The sequence below is a fragment of the Camelus ferus genome, chromosome 2 (assembly GCF_009834535.1).
Source record: "Camelus ferus isolate YT-003-E chromosome 2, BCGSAC_Cfer_1.0, whole genome shotgun sequence".
Lineage (NCBI taxonomy): Eukaryota > Metazoa > Chordata > Mammalia > Artiodactyla > Camelidae > Camelus > Camelus ferus.
This window is the reverse complement of record NC_045697.1, coordinates 54574386-54595861: the sequence shown is the minus strand read 5'-3', so window position 1 is coordinate 54595861 and position 21476 is coordinate 54574386. Positions and strand designations below refer to the sequence as shown.

Sequence of the window (21476 nt, the reverse complement as noted above, 5' to 3'; positions counted from 1 at the left end):
TGGGTCATACCCACGTGCTGATCTTGGAGAGCCTCCCACAGAGGCAGGAGGCAACTGGAGCTTACCCTGGGGACACAGACGCCAGTTGCAGCCATTCTGGGGAGTTGTTCTTCCAGAAGAACACTGGTGGTGGCAAGCACGATTTCGGAATCCTCCCTCTAGCTTATTAGTGCCAGGTCTCGGCTCCTCTCACTAGCTGGTTGGCACCAGTCCTGGGATGCCCCAGGACAAGAAGCTAGCCTAGTGGGGACACAGCCCCACTCACCAGTGGGCCAGCACTAGCCCCTGGATCTCTTGGACCCCACAGTCAGCCACTGGGACTCAGCCCTGCCCACCATCAGGCTGACACCGGCTCCAGGAATCCTGGGACCCCACAGCCAGAAACGCAAGGAAGCCAGCTCTGCCAGACAGTGAAACAACACAAGCTCCAGGATACCCTGGACCCCACAGCCACCAATAACAGAAACCAGCCCTGCCTACCAGCAAATCAACACCAGCCCCAGGGCCACCCCTGACCCCCCAGGTCACAGCCTTGCCCACCAGCAGGCCAACACTAGCTCCAAAACCCCCAGCATTACAGTCAGCCATACCAGGACCTGGCCCCGCCCATCAGCAGCCAGCAGCCTCCATACTAGGCAGGACCAGACAACCAATGAGACTTGGGGCAAGTCATGCCTACCAGTGCACCCACAGTAGTCAGTCACCACAACACAAGGGCCAACTCAACCCAAAGAGGGTATCGTTAGAGCATACAGATCTGGTGACCAGAGGGGAGTGCATTGGACACCTCCTATAGAAAGCCACTAATCCAAGATCGGAAACGTAACCAACCTACCAAAAACACAGAAATAAAAAGAGAATTAACAAAATGAGGTGACAGAGGAATATGTTCTAAACAAAGGAACAAGACAAAACCTTAGAAAAATTAACTGAAGTGGTGATAAGCAATCTACCCAAAAAGAGTTGAAGATAATGATCTTAATAAAGATGCTCAAAGAACTAAGATGAATGAATGAACACACTGAGAAATTAGAAGTTTCTAACAAAGACTTAAAAATATAAAGAAGGACCAGAACTGAAGAATACAATAACTAAAATAAAAAATATGTTAAAAGGAATCAACAGTAGATTAGATGCTACAAAGGAATGGATCAGTGAACTGTAAGGGAAAAGCAACTAGTTACATACAAGGGAACTTCCATAAGGCTATCAGCTGACTTTTCAGCAGAAATTCTGCAGGCAAAAAGGGAGTAGCAGAATACATTTAAAGCTACAACCAAGATTCTATCCAGCAAGGCTATCATTCAGATTTGAATGAGTTTTATAGACAAGCAAAAGCTAAGAGTTCAGCACCATGAAATCAACTTCACAACAAGTGTTAAAGAGACTTCTCTAAGTAGAAAAGACCACAATTAGGAATATAAAAATTATGAAGGGAAAAATCTCATTGATAAAGGCAAATATACAGTAAAGATACTAGATCAACCACTCATAATAGTAGTAGAAAGGTTAAAAGACAAAAGTAGTAAATTATCTACATCCTCAAGTAGTTAAGGTATAAATACTGTACACATGATGTCAAAAATTTTTAAATATGGTGAAGGGGGAGTGAAAATGATCTGCTGTTAAGATGCATTCAAACTTAAGAGATCAGTAACTTAAAATACTGTGTGTGTGTATGTGTGTACAGAGAGAGAGGGAGAGAGGGAGATTGCTATACATAAACCTCATGTTAACCACAAGCCAAAAATCCATAACAGGTACACACACAAAAAGGAGAAAAGAATCCAAACATAACACTAAAGATAGGCATCAAATCACAAGGGAAGACAAAAGAAGGAACATAAAATATCTACTAAAACAAGCCAAAAAAAAAAAAAAATTAACAAAATGCAGTAAGTAAATACTATCAATAATTACTCTAAATGTAAATGAATTAAATGCTCCAATCAAAAGAAACAGAGTTACTAAATAGATACAAAAACAAGACCCATGCAGATGCTACCTACAAGAGACTCACACTTCAGATCTAAAGACAGACACAGACTGAAAGTGAGGGGACAGAAAAAAGGTATTCCATGCAAATGGAAATCAAAAGAAAGCTGGGGTAGCAATACTTATTTCAGACAAAATAGACTCTAAAACAAAAACTATAACAAGAAACAAAGAACATTATATAATGATCAAGAGGTCAATCCAAGAAGACATACCAACTGTAAATATATATGCATCCAACACAGGTGCACCTAAATATGTAAAGCAAATATTAATGGATATAAAGGGAGAAACTGACAGTAACAGCAATATAGGGAACTTTGCATCCCATTTAAATCAATGGATAGATCATCCAGACAGAAAATCAACTTGGGGAATATGGAGATAGTCACCAAAATTTATAGATGAAATGAGGAAAAGTAATCAAGAAGACACAAAAGTAAATCAAACAAAGAAACATGGCAGAGAACCAGAATATTACAGCATCATGTATTAACCAGTGTTTAATTAGGCTAGAATGAAAACTGCACCTTAGTCATCTTTATTACCTACAGCATATAATATTGTGTATGGTGCACAATAAAAAGTCATCAAAATAATGAATTTAGGGTGAAGCCTGTATTTCACTAGGCAATGATAACAGCAAAATTGCTACCTAGCATAAGCTATTTTAGATGCTCATCTAAATTGTGACACCCAAAATGTGGTTCACAAACCAGTTATATCAGCATCACCTGGGATAGAATGTTTAGAAATACAGATTTTGGATCTCACTCCAGACATACTTAATCAACTTATTTATCAGTATTTTAACAAGACTCTCGAGAGAATCCAAAAGCACATGCAAGTATGAAAAGTACTGTTCTAAGTGCTTAGTCATTCTCCCAGTTAAATTTGATTGGGGAGTAAAGGGACAGAGAATGAAATGAAGCAAATTCTGTCAAGATCCCATAAAGCAGTATCACTCTCTGACTCTATTTTGAGAATAAGTTATAGGATTTGTCAATACTTAAAATTTGGGACAAAGAGAACTGATTCATGCTGATAAAAAGAGTAAAAGAAGAATATTAGCCTTAATTATACTGAGCCAGGTACAAAAATCTTGAGAAAAAGAGAATATAATCTACTTTACCAATATTGTGCTTAATAACAGTATCAACCAATATTTTGGAAGTGGTGAGAATGGGAGACACTTAAATAGTCACCACAAAGCATAAATCTGACAGTAAGTAAGATCTTTTAGGGAATGGATATAGAAAATAATAAAGAGTCAAATTTATAAAACACTAAAGCAAGGATAAGAACTTTGAACGTGTCTGCCACTGAGCAGTAGTTTAAGTAAGTACCTGTACAACAGCAAGAATCTTCACTGACAAGTAGCATTTTTCTGCCCCCTACATCTCCACCCTCATCTCTCTTCTCCAACTCCTTTTCTTCTGTTTGTTCCCTTTTTTTCTTCCCTTATGTTTGTCAAAAATATCCTCAGAAACTGCTCTAACAAATGAAAGGGACTCAGGATGACAGAGATTACTATCCATGTTCATGAATCGATTTAAAAAAAAAAAACAGAAAAAAAACAATCTGAACAATGATTTAGGGCAAAAGAATTCAAGGGAAAAATGCTATTATCAAAGATTTGGACCATGTTACAGAAAAAAAAAATCATACAAAGTGAAAAACAGAACAATTAAGAACACCATTTCAGAATCTAGTTCTAGATCAGGAAAGGTTAGAAACTGAATGACAATGAACTTAGAAAACTAATAAACAGGAACATATATAGAAGACAAAACTGATACATGAAACAGCTGGTTATGTGAAGAGAGTTAAAACTGAGGGGATATATGTCATAAGCACGGCAATAGTTAGAAAAAAAAATAAGTGATTACTGTAGAAAATTTTGTGTATTTACATGTAAAGGAGTAGGATTCTGAAGATGAGGCATGTTTTAATAAACACAAAAAAGTATTTATCAAAAATAGAGTAATACTTCTGTCACTGTTGATAATATATTTTAGTGACCCACAAAACTACTAAGGCTAAGATCTGGGGACTACTTTAGGAATAGCATAGATACAGTCCCTATTCTCATACAGATTTCAGTCTAGACTCTAGAATACAAGACATATTCAGCAAGTAATTATATGGTAAAATGAAAAGTGCTATTGAAGCATACACAGGAACATACAGGGTTGAGGGATATTAATCAAGAAAAGTGCTATTTATACTGAGTATAAAGCTTGGTAGGGAACCCAGGGAATTTAGGAAAAATTTTCTAAGCAAAAGGAAGTGCATATTAAAAGGCCCACAGTTGAGAAAGTGGTCTGTTTATGGAACTGGAAAAAATTCATTACAAAGCAACCCAGAAGATACATCTGCAGAGGGAGACAAAAGTAAGAGGGTATGTGCATAAACTGCTACAATAATCCAAGAAATAAATTACTCTATAGTTGGCTAAGGAGGAATGGAGAAAAGTAATATATTTGAAAGCTACTTAGGGAGAAGTCAAAAGACTTATTGATTTTATATGGGTTGCTAGGTAAAGGAAACAGGAGTTAAGGATGAATTAGATTTCTTTCTTGAGCTAATAGATTCATTATGGCTCCATTTATGAAGATACTGAAAACTAGAGGAGGAACAAGTTTGGAGGAATTTAGTTTCCAATATGATCAGTTTGAGAAGTCTGTGAGACAACAAAAGTGGAAAAGTCTATTTGCTCAATCTAAGTCATCAGTTTAGGCATTACAAGTATGTCAAGTGCCCTGTTAATTAAAGGAAAATTATCTTCAGAGTAAAAAAATTTCTTTGAAATTAACTTATCTCCATCTTTAGTCTTTGACAACTGATACCGTTGTCAGTAATGGCCCCCCAAAGATGTATTCACCCTAATCACAAAATATGTGAAAATACTATCTTAGATGGGAAGAGACTTCAGAGATATGATTAAGGCTATAACCCTTAAAACAGGGAGATTATCCTGGATTATCCAGGATGGCCCAATACAATTACATGTGTCCCTAAAAGCTGTGGTCAGAGGGAGAGAGATAGGATGACGGAAAAAGAGGCAGGAGAAATTTGAAAGATGAGAGAAGGCTGGCACTGCTGGTTTTGAGGGGAACCAGGATTTAAGGAACATAGGTGACTTCAAGAAGCTGGAAAAAGCAGGGAAACAGATTCTCTCCTAAAAGGAACAAAAACCTTGTCAACACCTTGATTTTAACCCAGTAAGATCCATTTAAGACTCCTGACTCACGGAAATATAAGATAATAAATGTGTGTTGTTTTAAGTCACTGAGTATGTAGTAAGTTGTTAAGACAGCAAAAGAAAATTAATACAATTGGTATGTTAACTAATTAGAATGCTATATTCACTAACCAATCTAGATGAAGAAAATTTTAATATACACAAAAATTAGTGTGCAAAATATAGCAGGTACTTAATAAATGTTTAACATTTATAATTTAAGAGACTTTATAACTTTAATACGTAATATATATAACTTCATAACTTAAGATACTTCCTTGATATAATGTTTTTCCTAAGAAATTACGGATAAACCAAAATTTTGTACCTTCAAACTTTGTGAATTCATATTCTACTTAAGGAACTAGTAAGAAAATAGCGTTCTTGTAATGTTAACTATCATTCTCCATTCAGTTAGATTATTTATGCTGTATCTTCTTAAAATAACCAACAGCTAATTAGAAACAGAATGAAGCAAAAAGAAAAAGAAAGCAAAAGAAAAAAGAACAATTCTAATAAAAAAAAATGTGGGACATATCTGACATTTACAAAAGAAGACTACAAAATAGATCATTTTTCCTTCTATTCTAAGTAGAATTTATCAAACACACAAAGACACATACAAAGTCTGAAAATGTGGAGTGCGAAAACTATTATTATTTCAGGTGATATAAAGTCTATGTTACTATATAAAATGAAAGCTAAAATAACTGAGTAAATGATAACCTATATTAAAGAGGAATTTAATTTTATAAAAGCTAGCTTAGGTATTGTGCTTTAATATACTCTCTCTCCCCTCTATATTAGCAATAGAGTATAGTCATTTAGAACCTTCAGGCAAATATATAATTCTGGCCAAGAAAGTTTTCCCATTAGCTAACATTTTTCCATTTGAGAATCAACAATATTTTCACTTATTTCAAAACTTCTTGATAGAACTGAAAAAATATGAGCTCTACGTTGGGACAGATCCTCGACCAATATTTAATTTCTTTTGAGTGTTATCTCCTACCTTATAGTATTGTTAAGAAGGATTAAATTATATTACACACATATAAGGTAATAATAAAGTAAACAAAATGAGTGTTTTATATTCCATTAACTATTCTGGAGAAGATTCTTTTTGTAAAAACTCTCTTTTCTCTCTGTTACTTAGAAAGTGATACAAACAGCACAAATTGATCTTTTCTTCATGATAGTGTCATCATTACAAACCTCAATCACTTATACAGTGATGACATAAGGAGGGAGGCCATACTTCACGTACATCTGGGACAATCCTAGTTTATGCTTACTGTCCTGACATCCTCCCCTATTCTCATGTGTCCCAGTTGGGATGATAAATGACATAATAACCCAAGATAAAAAGATTTATTAAGATATTAATTATATGATTATTCTCCATGCTTCTGTTATCATCCTGTGGATGTATATTTATATGCTGGTCCTGTTACAGACCCCACCAGATTGATCTTTTTGAATGATGAAAATGTGCATTAGTAATCTTTGTAATTTCACAGGCTACTACAGTGCCTGACATTTAATGACTATTAGATAAATGAGTAATAATGGAATAGAAGAGTATGAATTTTCATCTGCAAGAACTAGCCCCACCAACTGAGACTTTTTCCCAATTTATATTTTAATAACCCTCAAGAACATATGATGTGTTCTGGTAACTACCTGGTTTACTAAGCTTTTGCCTTTCACTTCTCCCCTTATATATGCTGCTATCTTAAAAGCTACGCAAAAAAATCAAGTGACCTGGAATTGTAAATTGGAATTACAATGTAAAATAAAGAGATTCTAGAGAAGAGTCTGTAGGGATTTGAGGCTCTTTATAGAATTAAGTTTACTCTGCCTACTTCCCAAAGCAAAATAGGAATATTACAAAAACACAAAGTGGTGGAATAATATTCATAGCTTTATCTAATATAAACACTTACCCACAGGTAGCAACTGTTTTGGGGAAATTTGAACATTTCTCTCTCCACACTCTTCTGTATTTCGGTCTGAATTTCTTTGTAACTTGTCTTGAGCAACACGTGATTTATTTATATTTTTATCTTTAGACTGTTCCATAACAACTTGTTCTTCAACTACACTGGCCTTAAATTTTCTTCCCTGTTTTTGTTTTACAGTCCTTTTGTTTCCAGATGATTTTTTTGCATTCTCAGGATACATTTCATATTTTGTAGATTTGCAATTATTTTCCATTTCATCCGTCAAAGCACAACTCTTACCCAGTATTTTTTGTTCAGAGGGCTGAGATTTCTCTACTGAGTGAGCTTTGCCAGAATGTTTGTTACTTGTGAAAGTTGCAGATGATACATTGTCATGTTTTTCTCTTGACTTCTTCCTTTGAAGGGGTGCAGTGCTCTCAGCAGGGGATACTGTGTGTTGTTTCAGAGGCCCAGCCTTTCTTGGTATAGTAATCCAAGACTCATTGGCAAAACTTTTATCTGATTCATCAATTATAAATTCATCTTCTAATAACTTCGTATTATTTGTAGGAGATAAGTGAGGTGGAGCAGTTGCTATATGCCTAACAACAGAACTAAAACAAAATGTTATAATAAATAATAGCTCAAAAAAAGTAAAGCTTTTACCTTTGCTTTAAAGAGCAGTTCATATTTCCTCATTTTTCGTTATCTTTTAAAATCACTCCATCCTTTTACATTTCTATAATATCTGAGCACACTCATTTATAACACTAATGTGATCACAGGAATTTAGAGCTAGAAGGAAGCCTAGGTATCAACTAATTTGATGTTCCTCCACTCATTACATATATTAAACAGATGAAACCCAGAGATAGCCCAGATACACTGACTGACAGTACAAAAATGTATGCCATTTGTGTTTGTATAGATATTTCTTGAGGCTTGAATTTCTTCACATCCAAAATAAGATTATTTCTGAGACATCATAAAGTCTAATATTCCAAGAAAACACTGCTAAATTATAGATTATTTTATGTAAAAATTCATTTTAAGTTTGATAAATCACAGAAATTTTCATATGTGTTTTAATACTGTAATCAGAGTATAGCAATAAATGGAGTGTATCTAGAAAGGTAAACACTGGGATTACATAGCACCTCTTCCAATTAGTTGGAAAAGCTTTCTAGAGAAGGAAGGAATTATTCAAAAGTTGGTAATCTGATGAACTCATTTTGTATTTCCTTCCTTTTTATGACAACAGCCTTGAGCAAACCACATACTGGAGTGGAATATGCAAAAATAAACACATCCCAATTACAAGCTAGAATATGTACTCCTGTTTCTGCCTTTTTCACTTGAGTAAGGATGTATAACTATTTTTAGACACAACGGAAAAAATGCTAGAAAGGAAGAATTAGATTACCATGTCTAGTTTTTTTTTCTCTTTTTTAAGATACAAAAAAAAGATTAAATAAAAATATGTTCTCTACTTCTCTAATCTCAAACCCCTGGTAAATTTTATAATGTAAGTATGTATGCATATACATATATGCTAAGAAATATAGTCTTCTAATAGGTAGAGTCTTACAAGTTTATATACTTAGAAAACTAGAAAATCTAAAAGAAAGCAATATAAAGAAATGTTATAAATATACTTGTTTTATTGTATATTATTTGTAATATCTATAAATTCCATATATTAAAGAAGTAATATTAAGTATTTAAAAATAAAGCCTTCCCAAACCAGCCAACAAGAACTGTCCAAATCCACTCCTCTATTCTACTTCAAGAGACTTCTATAATTTCAAAGTTATTCAAACCATAGATATTCTTAGGAAACAATCTTGACACTACAGATCAAATGTTTACATACCTCCAAAATTCATAAACTGAAACCTAATCCCCAAAGTGATGGTATTTGAGGGTGGGGCCTTTAGGAAGTGATTAGGTCATGAGGGTGGAATATTCATTAATGGAATTACTACCTTTCTAAAAGAGACCCCAGAGAGCCCCCTGGCTGCCTTCTGCCATCTGAGGTTACAGCAAGAAGACAGCCATCTCTGAACCAGGAAGCAGGCCTCACCAGACACTGAATCTACTTGAGCCTTGATCTTGGACTTCCCAGCCTCCAGCACTGTGAGAAATAAGTTTCTATTGTTAGTAAGACACCCAGACTATGTTGGTCTGTTATAGCAGCCCAAATGGACCAAGACAACACTATTAAAATTCAGAATACAGAAAGATGACTTCTGGCTAGATGGAAAAATCAAGAAAGACTGTGGTATTTGAGTTGGATGTTAAAGGATGGCTATGATTTGGTCATGAGGAAATGCAAGAAAGGCAGTAAAAGAGCGTAAGTAAAAGCAAAGAAGCAAAAAAGTACCAGGAATAGTGAGTAGTTACATCTGGTTATAGAAATTAAACACTTATGCACTAGCTCATTTGAAAAAAAAAAAAATTTTTTTAAATACTTACTTTTTTGGACATAGATATAATTAGCCCATAAGTGTAATCTATTTGTATCAGATGGTGGGGACAACATCCATAAAAGGAGTAAAAGATGTTTATGTATATACACACACACACACACACATATATGTGTGTGTATATATATATACACAGAATTTATACACACACACATACAGGGACAGGGAGTATAGGAGGGAGGGAAATGGGGGTTGGGAGGAGGAGTCAACTATGGGAAAAGAGATTGAACAAAAGAGGAATTTTCATTCATCATGTTTTTATAAAACCTGTCTAATATATTCACTAGCATTCTTTCAGATATCACAAAAAAGAAACCAAACTCCTGGAAAGAAGGGCTTGTATCTTAACCTACTAAGAAAGACATACATAAAAGAGGTAAACTATAATACAGGCAAGAAATTATTTTAAGAAACACTGGAGTGGGACTTGGAAAAATTCAGAAGCCTACCATGGCCCTTGGAAGAAAATGCAGATTGGCATACAAGGGAAAAAGGTGTGCCAAAGCCGGGACAACTCCAAGTACGTAACCAAGTTGGTAGAAACAGTTCAGTAGTGACAGTGAAGGCCTTAAATACCAGCTGACAAGTCTGATGTTTATACTATAGACCAGCGGTTCTCAACCTTAGCTGCCATGAATTCTAGTTAACTCTAATGTGCAGCCACAGTTAATAATCACCATATGGACACTGTGGAACCACTGAAGGTTTTTAAGTAGGGAACAGATTAAAACTTACTTTAGGACTATCCTTTTACTGACACAATCAAAAGAAATAGAAAAAAATAGTTAAAACCCTTATAGTGAAATACAGGCACCCTGACATAATTCTGTTTCCAAATACTGCCTTTATTCTTTGATACCATACATATTAGAAATTGCTGATGAGCAGAAGCAATGAAAGCTGAATAAACTTATTATCTTTCACATCTGATTTAGTATCCATTAGATGATGGCTTTAGGATTAATTTACTGGTATGAAACTACACTCTCCTTATGGGTTAGGCACAATTTCAGTTAAAAACTGTGTCAATTATGATTAACTTCTAGTTAAACAGCATTAAAAACATTAGATATTGTTCATGCAATGTGAAAGAAAAATGTGCACAGTATCTTAATAACTCACCTGGATTCACTTTTTTTTTTTACAGTTTCTAAAAACATTGTTGAAAAACTCTTTCTAGCTTGTGGTTGATTTTCATATTTTGAATCTTGTATTCTTTTTTGAGATGTTCCTGACTGTTTACTCTCTTGTGATCCTTCTGGTATTTTATCCTCTATCTCTGATACTGTATTTGCTATGTCTACTTTCTTCAAAACATCCTTATCTTCAAAGTTTAACCTAAAAGGTTAAAAAGAAGACATGCTGAATGTTCCCACCACTTGCTGAGTTAAGAGTTTTCCTGAATTCTCTTACAGTGACTACAACCATTTAAAGAATTTTCCAACAGGCCGTTATTTAAAATTTGTAAATGCTGATGTGTTTCTCTTATACAAAATACACACTGCAAATTGCTCAGAAAAAATAAATTTTGTATTTGTCAATAGAAAAAAATAAGAGAAAAAGAATGGTTAAATCATGTAACAAAGATATATATATATATATAAAACTTAGAGCACTAGTTCTCAAACATTTAATATGAATTTGAATCATTTAATATGAATTTGAATCATTTAATATGAATTTGAATCATATGGAGAATCTTATTAAAATGTAGATTCTGATTCAGTAGGTCTAGCATAGGATTTGAGATTCCACATTTCAAACAGGCATAGCTCAATGGTAAAGCTGCACAAGGTCCTGGGTTCAATTCCCAATACTTTCACTAAATAAATAGATTAAAATAAAAAAGAAGAAAAAAGAATTAAAGATGTCTAACTGGCATCTAGATAATGCCATTGCTCTTGATTCTAAGCCACGGATCACACCTTGAGTAGCAAAATCTTAAGAGGGGAGGGTACAGCTCAGTGGTAGAGTGCATATTTAGCATGCACAAGGTCCTGGGTTCAATACCCAGTACCTCCACTAAAAAGAAAAAAAAAAAAAATACACACACACACACACATATATATAAACCTAAATTACTCACTTTTTAATATAAAAGGTAAAATTTTTACAGTAAGATTGATACTTTTTAAATAAATAAAAATTCACCTTTTTTTGGTTTTATGAGAAATCTCTGTGCTTGAAGGCAGCATATTTACTGAATTTTCAGAAGTGTAGGTCTCTCTCTTTTGGGCAGCAGACAGAACAGCCTCTTGCAATAAAGGTGCTTTTGCATCCAAAAGACCAGAAGGTGAACCAATAGATAAGTAAAATTCCTCATCAGCTTCATTGTGATGATCTTTTAGTTTTTTATTTGACATTTTTCTTGAGTCAGATGTAGTTTTAGGATGAACATCAGTTGCCAAAATTTTCTGATGAACCTCATGGGCCTGAACTAGAAGAAAATTATGAAGATATTAAAAACTCTGTAAATAATAATACTAGAACCGAATGTGCTTTTTAAAATTCAGCAACAATTAGAAAGTTTCCCAAAGACCACAGGTCATTAAATTTATAATCAAAGATCTATGATTAAAATCCATAAGTACTTTAGAAGTTATAATTAATGGAATTAATTAACTGGAAGGTGTATTTGGTGCATGTTCCATAGTTTTGAAATGACTAAAATCCTCAAACATAGAAAATTCACAATTTCATTAACATAGTAAATTTATTCAAGATTTTAATATAGTCAAACTCATGGAAGGAAAGACTAGAATAGTGGCTGCCAAAGGCTGGAAGGAGGGAGAAATAAGGAGTTGCTAATTAACAGCTATAAAGTTTCAGTTATACAAGATTAAGTTTTTGTGATCTACTGTACAATGTTGTGCCTATAGATGATGAAACTCTATTGTACACTTAAAAATTTGTTGAGAGGGTAAATCTCATGTGAAATGTTCTTACCACAATAAAGTAAAAAAAAAAATTTTTAAGATTTGAATCAATCTATATACGCTAAAATAATGAAGTAATCCTAGAGAAATTATGAGATTCAATCTTTAGGTTAAGAGTCAGGTAACTAGGGCAGCTAGATGAGCACAATTTTATACTTACACATACACAGAACAGATGCATATATAGATATATCTTTATATATACATATAAAGAGAATATATAGATAGATATATCCTTATAGCTATATAAAGAGAATATATATATTTTTTAACCCTCAACCTTCAAATATGAAAGAAAAAGTAGAATGGCTGAGTAGTAACTCATTCTCATACTGATTCATACTCTTAAAAAGCAAAGATCAAAAATTTAAAATACAGCCAAAAAAGGGCTTTTGGTTCTGGAACAAAATGATATAGACTCACTTCTTCCTGCTTTTCCCTTTAAATACAACTAAAACAAACAACAGCAATAGAATTCTGAAAGCTGGAAGGAAGAAGGTACATTTGCTAACCTGAAGCCTTAAGCAACAACAGACAATATTGGTGAATTCCCTGTAGCATCAGAAAATGAAACAAACCAAAATACCACTGTTAGGACAAAAGTAGGCAAGAACCTACACATTAAACCAAAACAGGACTACTATGTGCTATAACAAAAGACTGAAATACAATAGTCCCTTAACATTATAAGCTAAATGTTGAAGCTGTAATCAAAATGACTCACATACCAAAAACCGAAAAAAAAACAGAACCTGAACAAGAATACATGATCAATGGAAGCCAAAACGGACAAGATGAATCAGTTGCTGGAATTATTTAACAAAAATTTATTTAAAGTAACCACCATAAAAATATCTTAACATTCAATTATCTTGAAACAAATAAAAACACAGACACTCTCAAAGAAATAGGAGCTACAAAAGAGAGCCAGTTTTTTGGATTTTAGCCATTCTTAAAGTTGTGTAGTGGTATCTAACTGCTTTAATTTTAAAATTCCCTAATAACAATAAGGACGAGCAAATAAAAACCACAGGAAGATACTACTTTGCACTCATTAGATTGGCTATTACAAAGGCTATTACAAAGGAAGGAAGGAGGGAAGGAAGGAAGGAAGGAGGGAACAAGGGAAGGAGGAAGGAAGGATGGAAGGAAAGAAGAAAGAAAATAACAAGTACTGGTGAAGATGCAGAAAAATTGGAATCCTTGTGCATTGCTAGTAGGAATGTAAAATGATGCAGCCAGTATGGACGACATTTGGTGGTTCCTCAAAAAATTAAAACTACAATTACTATATGATCTTTTTTTGCATATATATCCAAAAGAACTAAAAGCAAAGAAGTATTTGTACACCCGTGTTCATAGCAGCATTATTCACAAAAGACAAGAGGTGGAAACTACCTAAATGTCCATCAATGGATAAATGGATAAAACAAAATATGATATAGAGTGAAATATTATTCAGCTTTAAAAAAAGAAGGAAACTGACACAATGTAGTAAACTAACTATACCTCAATTAAAAAATTTTTGACCTAAAAATTTTAAAAGATGATAAAATAAACCATACGACATTAAAAAACAAAAGCAAAACACAAAAAAGGAAGGAAATACTGACACATGCTACAACATGGCTGAAACTTGAGGACATTATGCTAAGTGAAATAAGCCAGTTGCAAAAAGACAAAATTTACACAGTTCTACTGGCATGAGGTATTTAGAGCAGTCAAATTCAGAGACAGAAAGTAGAATGACAGTTACGAGAAGCTGGGAGAGTGGGGGTGGAAGTTTAAAGAGGTCAACTTTGCAAGATGAAAAAGTTCTGTGGATGCTTAGTGGTGACAGAAAATAATGTGAATGTCCTTAGTGCCAAAGAACTGTACACTTAAAAATGTTTAAAGTGATAAGTTTTATGTGATACTATTTTACTATAATTTTTAAAAATTAAATTCATGTTTAACTTAATACAGATACAGTTACACGGAAAAATATTTATAAATATGTATATACATACCAGTTAGGATAAACACAAATATTTCTTGCTCTCTCAGTTAAGACTGTCCTAAAGCAGTAACACCCCACGAGTGACAACACACCTAGCAACAAGATCTTGGTTCCTAATACCATTCTTCAGTAAGAAGAACCATTGGGTCCTTGGAGAAATGGCTGATTCAATGATAGGGGCAGGAAATATGTAAGATGAGCCTGGACCATCCTGTAGTTCCAGATGGGAAGGAAGTATTCAAGAACAATAGCAATAAAACAATAAAAATGGGGTCTGTCAAAGGGGCATAGGAGCCAAAGAGCTTCTAATAGCCAAAGCTGGAACAATCTGAATAACAAAATTAATAAAATACTACTGGATTATAAACCAAAGTATAAAAATAAAAAATTCTACCTCAAAAATTTTAAAAAAAGAACAAAATAAAACTAAACCAATGACAAGAATAGAAAAAATAAGAGCAGAAATCAATGAAAACAGGAACACAATACAGAAAACTACTGAAACAAGAAGCTAGCTCTTTTTAAAAAGTGAATAAAAATGATAAACCTCTAACAAAATTAGCAAAGATAAAAAGACAAGACACAAACCACCAATATCCGGAATAAAATGGTATATCACGACAGATCCTGCAGCCATTAAAAAAATAACAGGGTAATACTGCTGCAACTTTAAGTTCATAAACTCAACAACTTAGAAGAAATGGATCAATTCTTCAAAAACCATAGACTATCAAAATTGTGCCAAGATTAAATAAATAACCTAAACAGTCCTATATAACTATTAAAGAATTGAATTTGTAACTTAAAAGTTCTTGAAAAAGAAATCCCACAGACCAGATGATATCACTGAGAAACATTATACCAAAAATTTAAAGAATTAAAACCAATTTTATATAATCCCTTTCAGAAATTAGAAGGGGGAATAAAATCTAACTCATTTTATAAGGTTGATGAGCATTACCTTAATACTAAAGCCACACAAATAGAGCATAAGAAAGAAAACTACAAATCACTCTCTCTCATTAACTTAGATGAAAAAAATTCTCAACAAAAGTTTAGCAAATTACATCTAACAATGTAAAAATTAGTAATACACCATAATTGATATTTATGGTCAACTACACTCAACAACAAAATACATATTTTTAAGTGCCCATGAAATATTCATAAAGATAAAATAAACCTTCACAAATTTAAAAGAATTGAAATCACATAGCATATGCTATGCCATAAAGAAATCAAGAAATCACTAAGGGAAAAACCTTAAACACTTTGATTAACACACTCCTAAATAATCAATGGGTTATAGAGAAAGTCTCAAAGGATTTTTTAAAAAATACACAGAAATAAAAATGAACAGAACACACAACATATCAAAGTCTGTGGGATGCAGCTACAGCAGTAGGTAGGGAAATTTATGTCACTAAATGAATATATTTCTCAAGCACAATGATTCTAAGGTTCTTCCATGTTGCAGCATACATCAGAATTTCATTCTTTCATGGCTGAATAATATTCCACTCCACACATGTACCACATTGCTTGTCCATTCACTTGTAAATGGTACACTTTGGTTGTTTCCACCTTTCAAGTATTGTGAATAATACTGTTACAAACACTAGGGTACAAGTGTCTGTTTGAGTCCCTATTTTCAATTTTTTTGAATATACACCTAGAAGTAGAAATATTACTTCATATTTAGTTTCCTGAGGAACCACCAAACTGTTTCCACTGTGGCTGCACATTCAGCAATGCACAATTTATTCACATCCTTGTCAACATTTGTTATTTTCATTTTTAAAAAAAATAACAGCCATCCTAATATGTACAAAGCATTATCTCACCGGGGTTTTGATTTGCACTTCTCTTGCACTCTCTCTGTTGACTAATATGCTAAACAACTCTTCATGCAGTTGCTAACCACTTGTCAGTCACATAGCAAGTCAAAATGCTGAGACACCGAGTTTTGCAGCAAAGAGATTTACTAACAAGACAGCCAAGCTGGGAGACTAAAGTGTGGGGAGCTTGGGGAAAGGTAATTAAAAAGAAGTTGCAATAATCGTCATTCTGCGCAGGACTCTAATAAACGGTCAAATGGTCACCAAGTGGACCTTCAAGCCCATCCAGCTGAAGGGCCAGTGGTCCTATATAGTCTTAACCAGCTCAGCTCAAACTAAATGCAGCTGATCTCACCTTCCTAAAAAACAACTCAGGCAAACATCTTGTTATTCAGGCTACATGTCACTTGGAGGACTTAAATGACCTCAATTAGTCAATGCAAATAAAATGGATTTAACCCACTGTTTCACATTCATTGGCCAATTGGAGAAATGTCTATTCAAGTCCTTTGTCCCCTTTTTAACTGGGTTGTTTACTTTTGTTGTTGTTGAATTGCCGGAATTTTTTATATATTCTGGATATAAAGCTCTTATTAGGTATACTATATGCAAATATTTTCCCCCATTCTGTGGGTTATCCTTTCATGCTATTGATAGTGCCCTTCATACACTTTTGAAGGACATAAATACCTATGTATATGTTCTCATGTAGAAAACTTAAATAACACAAAAAGATCAATTTTCACAAAATTACTATACAAATTAAATGTAATTTTTTAGTTAAAAACCCAATAAAATTTTATCAGAAATTAGATAAAACTGAAAGTTTATAAGAAGAAAAAAGGTCTGAGAATGAAAGAATAGTGAATATCAATACCTTTATATCAGCACATATTATAAAACTACTAGTAAAGCAGTACTGTGTTGACATCAAGAATAAAGAAATAAAACAAAATTCAAAAGTATATTGAATGATATGTGAGATTTAATACATGATGAAAGTAGCACATTCAAAGAGAATGAATTATTTAATTAATAAATAGACCTGGCACAACTGACCACCTGGGAAAAAAATTAAATTATAATATTATGTCACATTATATACCAAAACACATTCCAGATGGATTAAAAATTTAAATTAAAAAGAAAAAAAGATGTTAAGATGAAAATCTAAGATATTACATATACACTTAGGATAAAAAAGATCTTTTAACCAAAACAGTAAACTCAAAAGCTGTAAAAGAAAAAAGCCACATATTTGACAATTAAAGTAAACTTATAAAAAGGTGTTCAAACTCAGTTATAATCACAGAAACAGACACTAAAGTAACAATGAGATCATTTAATACTGATCAAACTGGCAAAAAAGTAGAATCATAAATAGCCTAGTAGGTAAGATTCTTACACTGCTGATATAAAAGAAAATTGGGAAAGCCTCTTCTGAAAGCGTGCACATGTACATACACATTTATATTTATTTATATATATATATGTTTTCACTCAGGAGAACCAATGAAGATATGGAAGGATTCAAAAGCTATCTCAGCAGGATGAGGACAGTAACGATAAGTATCTTTTTCTTTTAAATCTTTGACTCTTACCTCAAATGAAGGACTTTTCTAATTTGAAAAAAATGCAAATAAAACTTTAAAAAGGAGCAGCACATATAACTGACTAAAAGAAACTGAACAAAATGGAGAAGAGAGAAAAAGAATACTGACCACATATATGCAACTATCAAATCATTTATGTTGTATTACTGAAACTAATATAATGTTATATCAATTATACCTCAGTTAAAAAAAAAAAAAAAACTGCTCAAGAAGCCACTGGAGAGGCCCACCTGGGAGGGAAGAAAGGCTTCCTGCCAGCAACCAGCCCCACATGAGTGAGACATCCTGGAAATATAGCCTTAGGCCCAGTCAAGCCTTCGGATGACTGCAACCCTGGCCAACATCTTGACTACCACCTCTTAAGAGATTACAAGCCAGAACCATCTAACTAAAGCTGCTTCTAAATTCCTGACCCACAGAAACTGTGTGAGACAATAAATATTTATTGTTGTTCTGGAAAAAAAAAAAAAAACAGAAAAAAGAAATCTATTTGAAAACTCTTGAAGTTATGATCTCTGTAATAATTATTAGTTAATGTCTCTCACTACATCCTAATAAGCAACATTCCTACCACTAAAACAAAGAAAGAGATAATAGATAAAACTTATTACTCATGTCAAAAAAAACAAAAAAAACAAAAAAAACACTGACCATGGATGTGAAAGGGAATCAAAAATAACTTCATCCATTCACAATTCTGCCCAGGCTGACCCTGACCTTGTCATTTAAGCGAGCATACATGTTACCTTCAGCATTTCTACCTTTCTAAATATATGTAGGCAAATATCACCCATGGAGGTGCTACAAACCTGATTTGTTGACAACTTCACTTGGTTCTATAATTAACTGTAGGGAAGCTTCATTCTTTCTTGAAGAAACTGGGTCTGACTTTGAATGTGATTTCTGGCACTGAGTCTAAAAAGAGATACAACATTAGATCTGCTCTATTAAATTACCAATTCTGATAAAACACATTTGCTTTTAAACTGAAAAAAAACAGTATTTAAAAACAACAGATCAGCTGTTAAAGATGCAAGCTTAAATAACTACTTAGAAAACAATTTCACATTGTTTAGTAACACTGAAATTTCATATAAGCTATCATAAAAACATTATTCTAATAGCTTTTAAAAACCTATTCTGACAGAAGATTGGATAAATTATGATATAGTCATATAACATAAAATTACAAATACAACAGTGAAATGAATAAACTACAGCAATATGAATGATTTAGCTAAACAACAAACAAGTTGCAGAAGTATATAATCTCATTTATGTAAAGCTCAGAACAGACACAAAAACATGAAAAACTATATATATACACACATATATAGTATTTAGAGATTCATTCTATGCAGAAGAAGTGTCAATGTAGCAGGCCTGATCACTTAAAAACCTGCTTACAGGACTAGTCTTTGGCTGGCACCTAGGGACCTGGCTTTCAAAATATTTCCTCCATTACCAACTGGTAAGGTTGTACCTGCTATGCCAGCCTGTCTGTATAAACAATGTGATTTATGGTAAACACCTGCTTTTTTTTCCCCTCAGGGAATACAGAACTTTGGTGAGCAGAGGGTTATATTTAACCAGCCCCCAATAAAATGGGCCAAGTCTCAAAAGGCTTTCCAGAGTAGAAAGACTGTACATGTTTTATGGCATTTCACTGGTGGATGCAATGAGTGTATTCTTTGTGGCCCCTCTAGAGAACATAGGAAGCCTGGTATGGATTCCTCCAGACTCTGCCTGATGCATCTTTTTCTCTAACTGAAGTGGCTTTGTATCCTGACTGTATGCCTATAATACATCTTAGTCATGAGTACACCTAACTACATGCAGAGACTCATGAGTCCTATCTAGTGAAGCACACAACATGTGGATGGATGGCAGTAGGACCTCTGTCATAAGTAGTGGAAGAAATGCTGACATAAATGTCAGCACACATCCATATGTGGTAAAACTATAAAACAAAGGATGAGAATGATGAACATGAAATTTAAGACAGTGGTTACCTCTACACAGGGAGGAGAGGCAAAAGAATAGGATCAAAAAGGGGCACATAGATGCTTCAAAGGTTTTGGTTATTTTTTACACTGAGGAATGGTCACATGGGTTTTCATTTGTTATTTTTAATACCTTATGTACATATATTTTTTCTTTTGAAAATCTGAAATACATAGTTATAAATTTTAAAAATATAGAAAAGAGAAATCTCAATACACGGCAGGCAGGAAAAAAAAACAAGTGAACAATTTTGCAGAAAAAATTGACAATATTTAACAAGTGCAGTTCAAATGTGCATATCCTAGAGAAATTCAGTTTACAACATGTATACAAGGAGGTATAAACAAAAGTGTTCACTATATCACTGTGATATAGAGGGAAAACAACTTAAAAATCTGCCAACAGGGGAATACATAAATAATGGAGCCACTACACTGCTAGCGGTGGATACACTATGGAACTCAATGACAAAAGTAACAAAAGTAAGTTTTCACAATATTCTGCTCCTTCCTGAGACATCACTAAGGATTTTTTAACATGTGTAAACCCAGAAGGATGAAGAGAAAAAAAAGTGTAGATGAGAGATGTCAATAAACTTTTTGAGGTTGGAAAGCATATCAGCAGCAACTAACCAGCCCAGAAAGAGCAGAAATATGCTAGCAATGGAGAAAGCCCAGAAGCACACAGATTTATGTTTACGGAAAAACCCGTAAGATCAAGGTACAAGGCACCTCTAAAAGAGGGGGTCCAGGTATGGCCTGCAAAGAGAAGAGTTGTTAAAAATATGTATACGAAGCAGTCAGTCACGGAGTCCCTCCTCTCCCAACTCTAACAGAAGATTAGATGTTTACTGTCTTGAGTTTCAAATCAGAGAGACTCTGAGCTCAGTGACATGAGACACAGTTGAAGATAAGAACACACTGAAAACAGAGATATTAAGTGGAAGTATTCAAATTGCACCTCTTCCCTCTTGCCCCATCTGGCTGAGAACACCTGTAGTTAGAATCAGATCCCCCAAGCAGGAGAGATTTTTTTGTCAGAGAAACTTATCAAGCCAAAAGAAGAAAAAACCTATAGATATTAGCATCTGGACATCCACAATGACATGATCCAGACAGATCACACCACAGCAAAATCTACCAATGTAAAATTCTAACTATGAAAGTAGAGTTTCCAATCACCATTTTAGTTTTACACTCTTAAAAGTGAGGAGACCACTAAGGATCACTGTACATCTGACCAAAGGCTCTAGTGTAAAAGGCAATGAGCAAAGTAAGCAAAAAAGTTACCTGCAGGAAATAGAACTGTACCAAAAAATCCTAATACAAAAAGTTAGAAGAACCTAACAACAAGAAATATCATGAAATTTCAGATCACTAAAGACAGATGAAAAGATTCTAAAAGCTTATAAATGTGAA

At 33.8% G+C, this 21476-nt stretch overlaps 1 protein-coding gene across 4 annotated transcripts in view; it reads right to left on the bottom strand.

The window, feature by feature from the left end:
* The window catches only part of CENPC (centromere protein C), a 62701-nt gene that overhangs the window by 30822 nt on the left and 10403 nt on the right, over positions 1-21476 (bottom strand). For 3 of the 4 annotated variants that reach the window (XR_004312327.1, XM_032459145.1, XM_032459132.1), the window contains exons 5-8: positions 18864-18969; positions 11820-12105; positions 10791-11006; positions 7186-7796 (exon numbers count right to left, since the gene is read on the bottom strand). Coding sequence is in view for 3 of the 4 variants with exons in the window: in XM_032459145.1 (XP_032315036.1) it covers positions 7186-7796; positions 10791-11006; positions 11820-12105; positions 18864-18969 (1219 nt within the window). In the remaining variant the exon portion in view is untranslated. The remainder of the gene's footprint in view (positions 1-7185; positions 7797-10790; positions 11007-11819; positions 12106-18863; positions 18970-21476) is intronic. The other variant, XM_032459154.1, reaches the window with a different exon arrangement.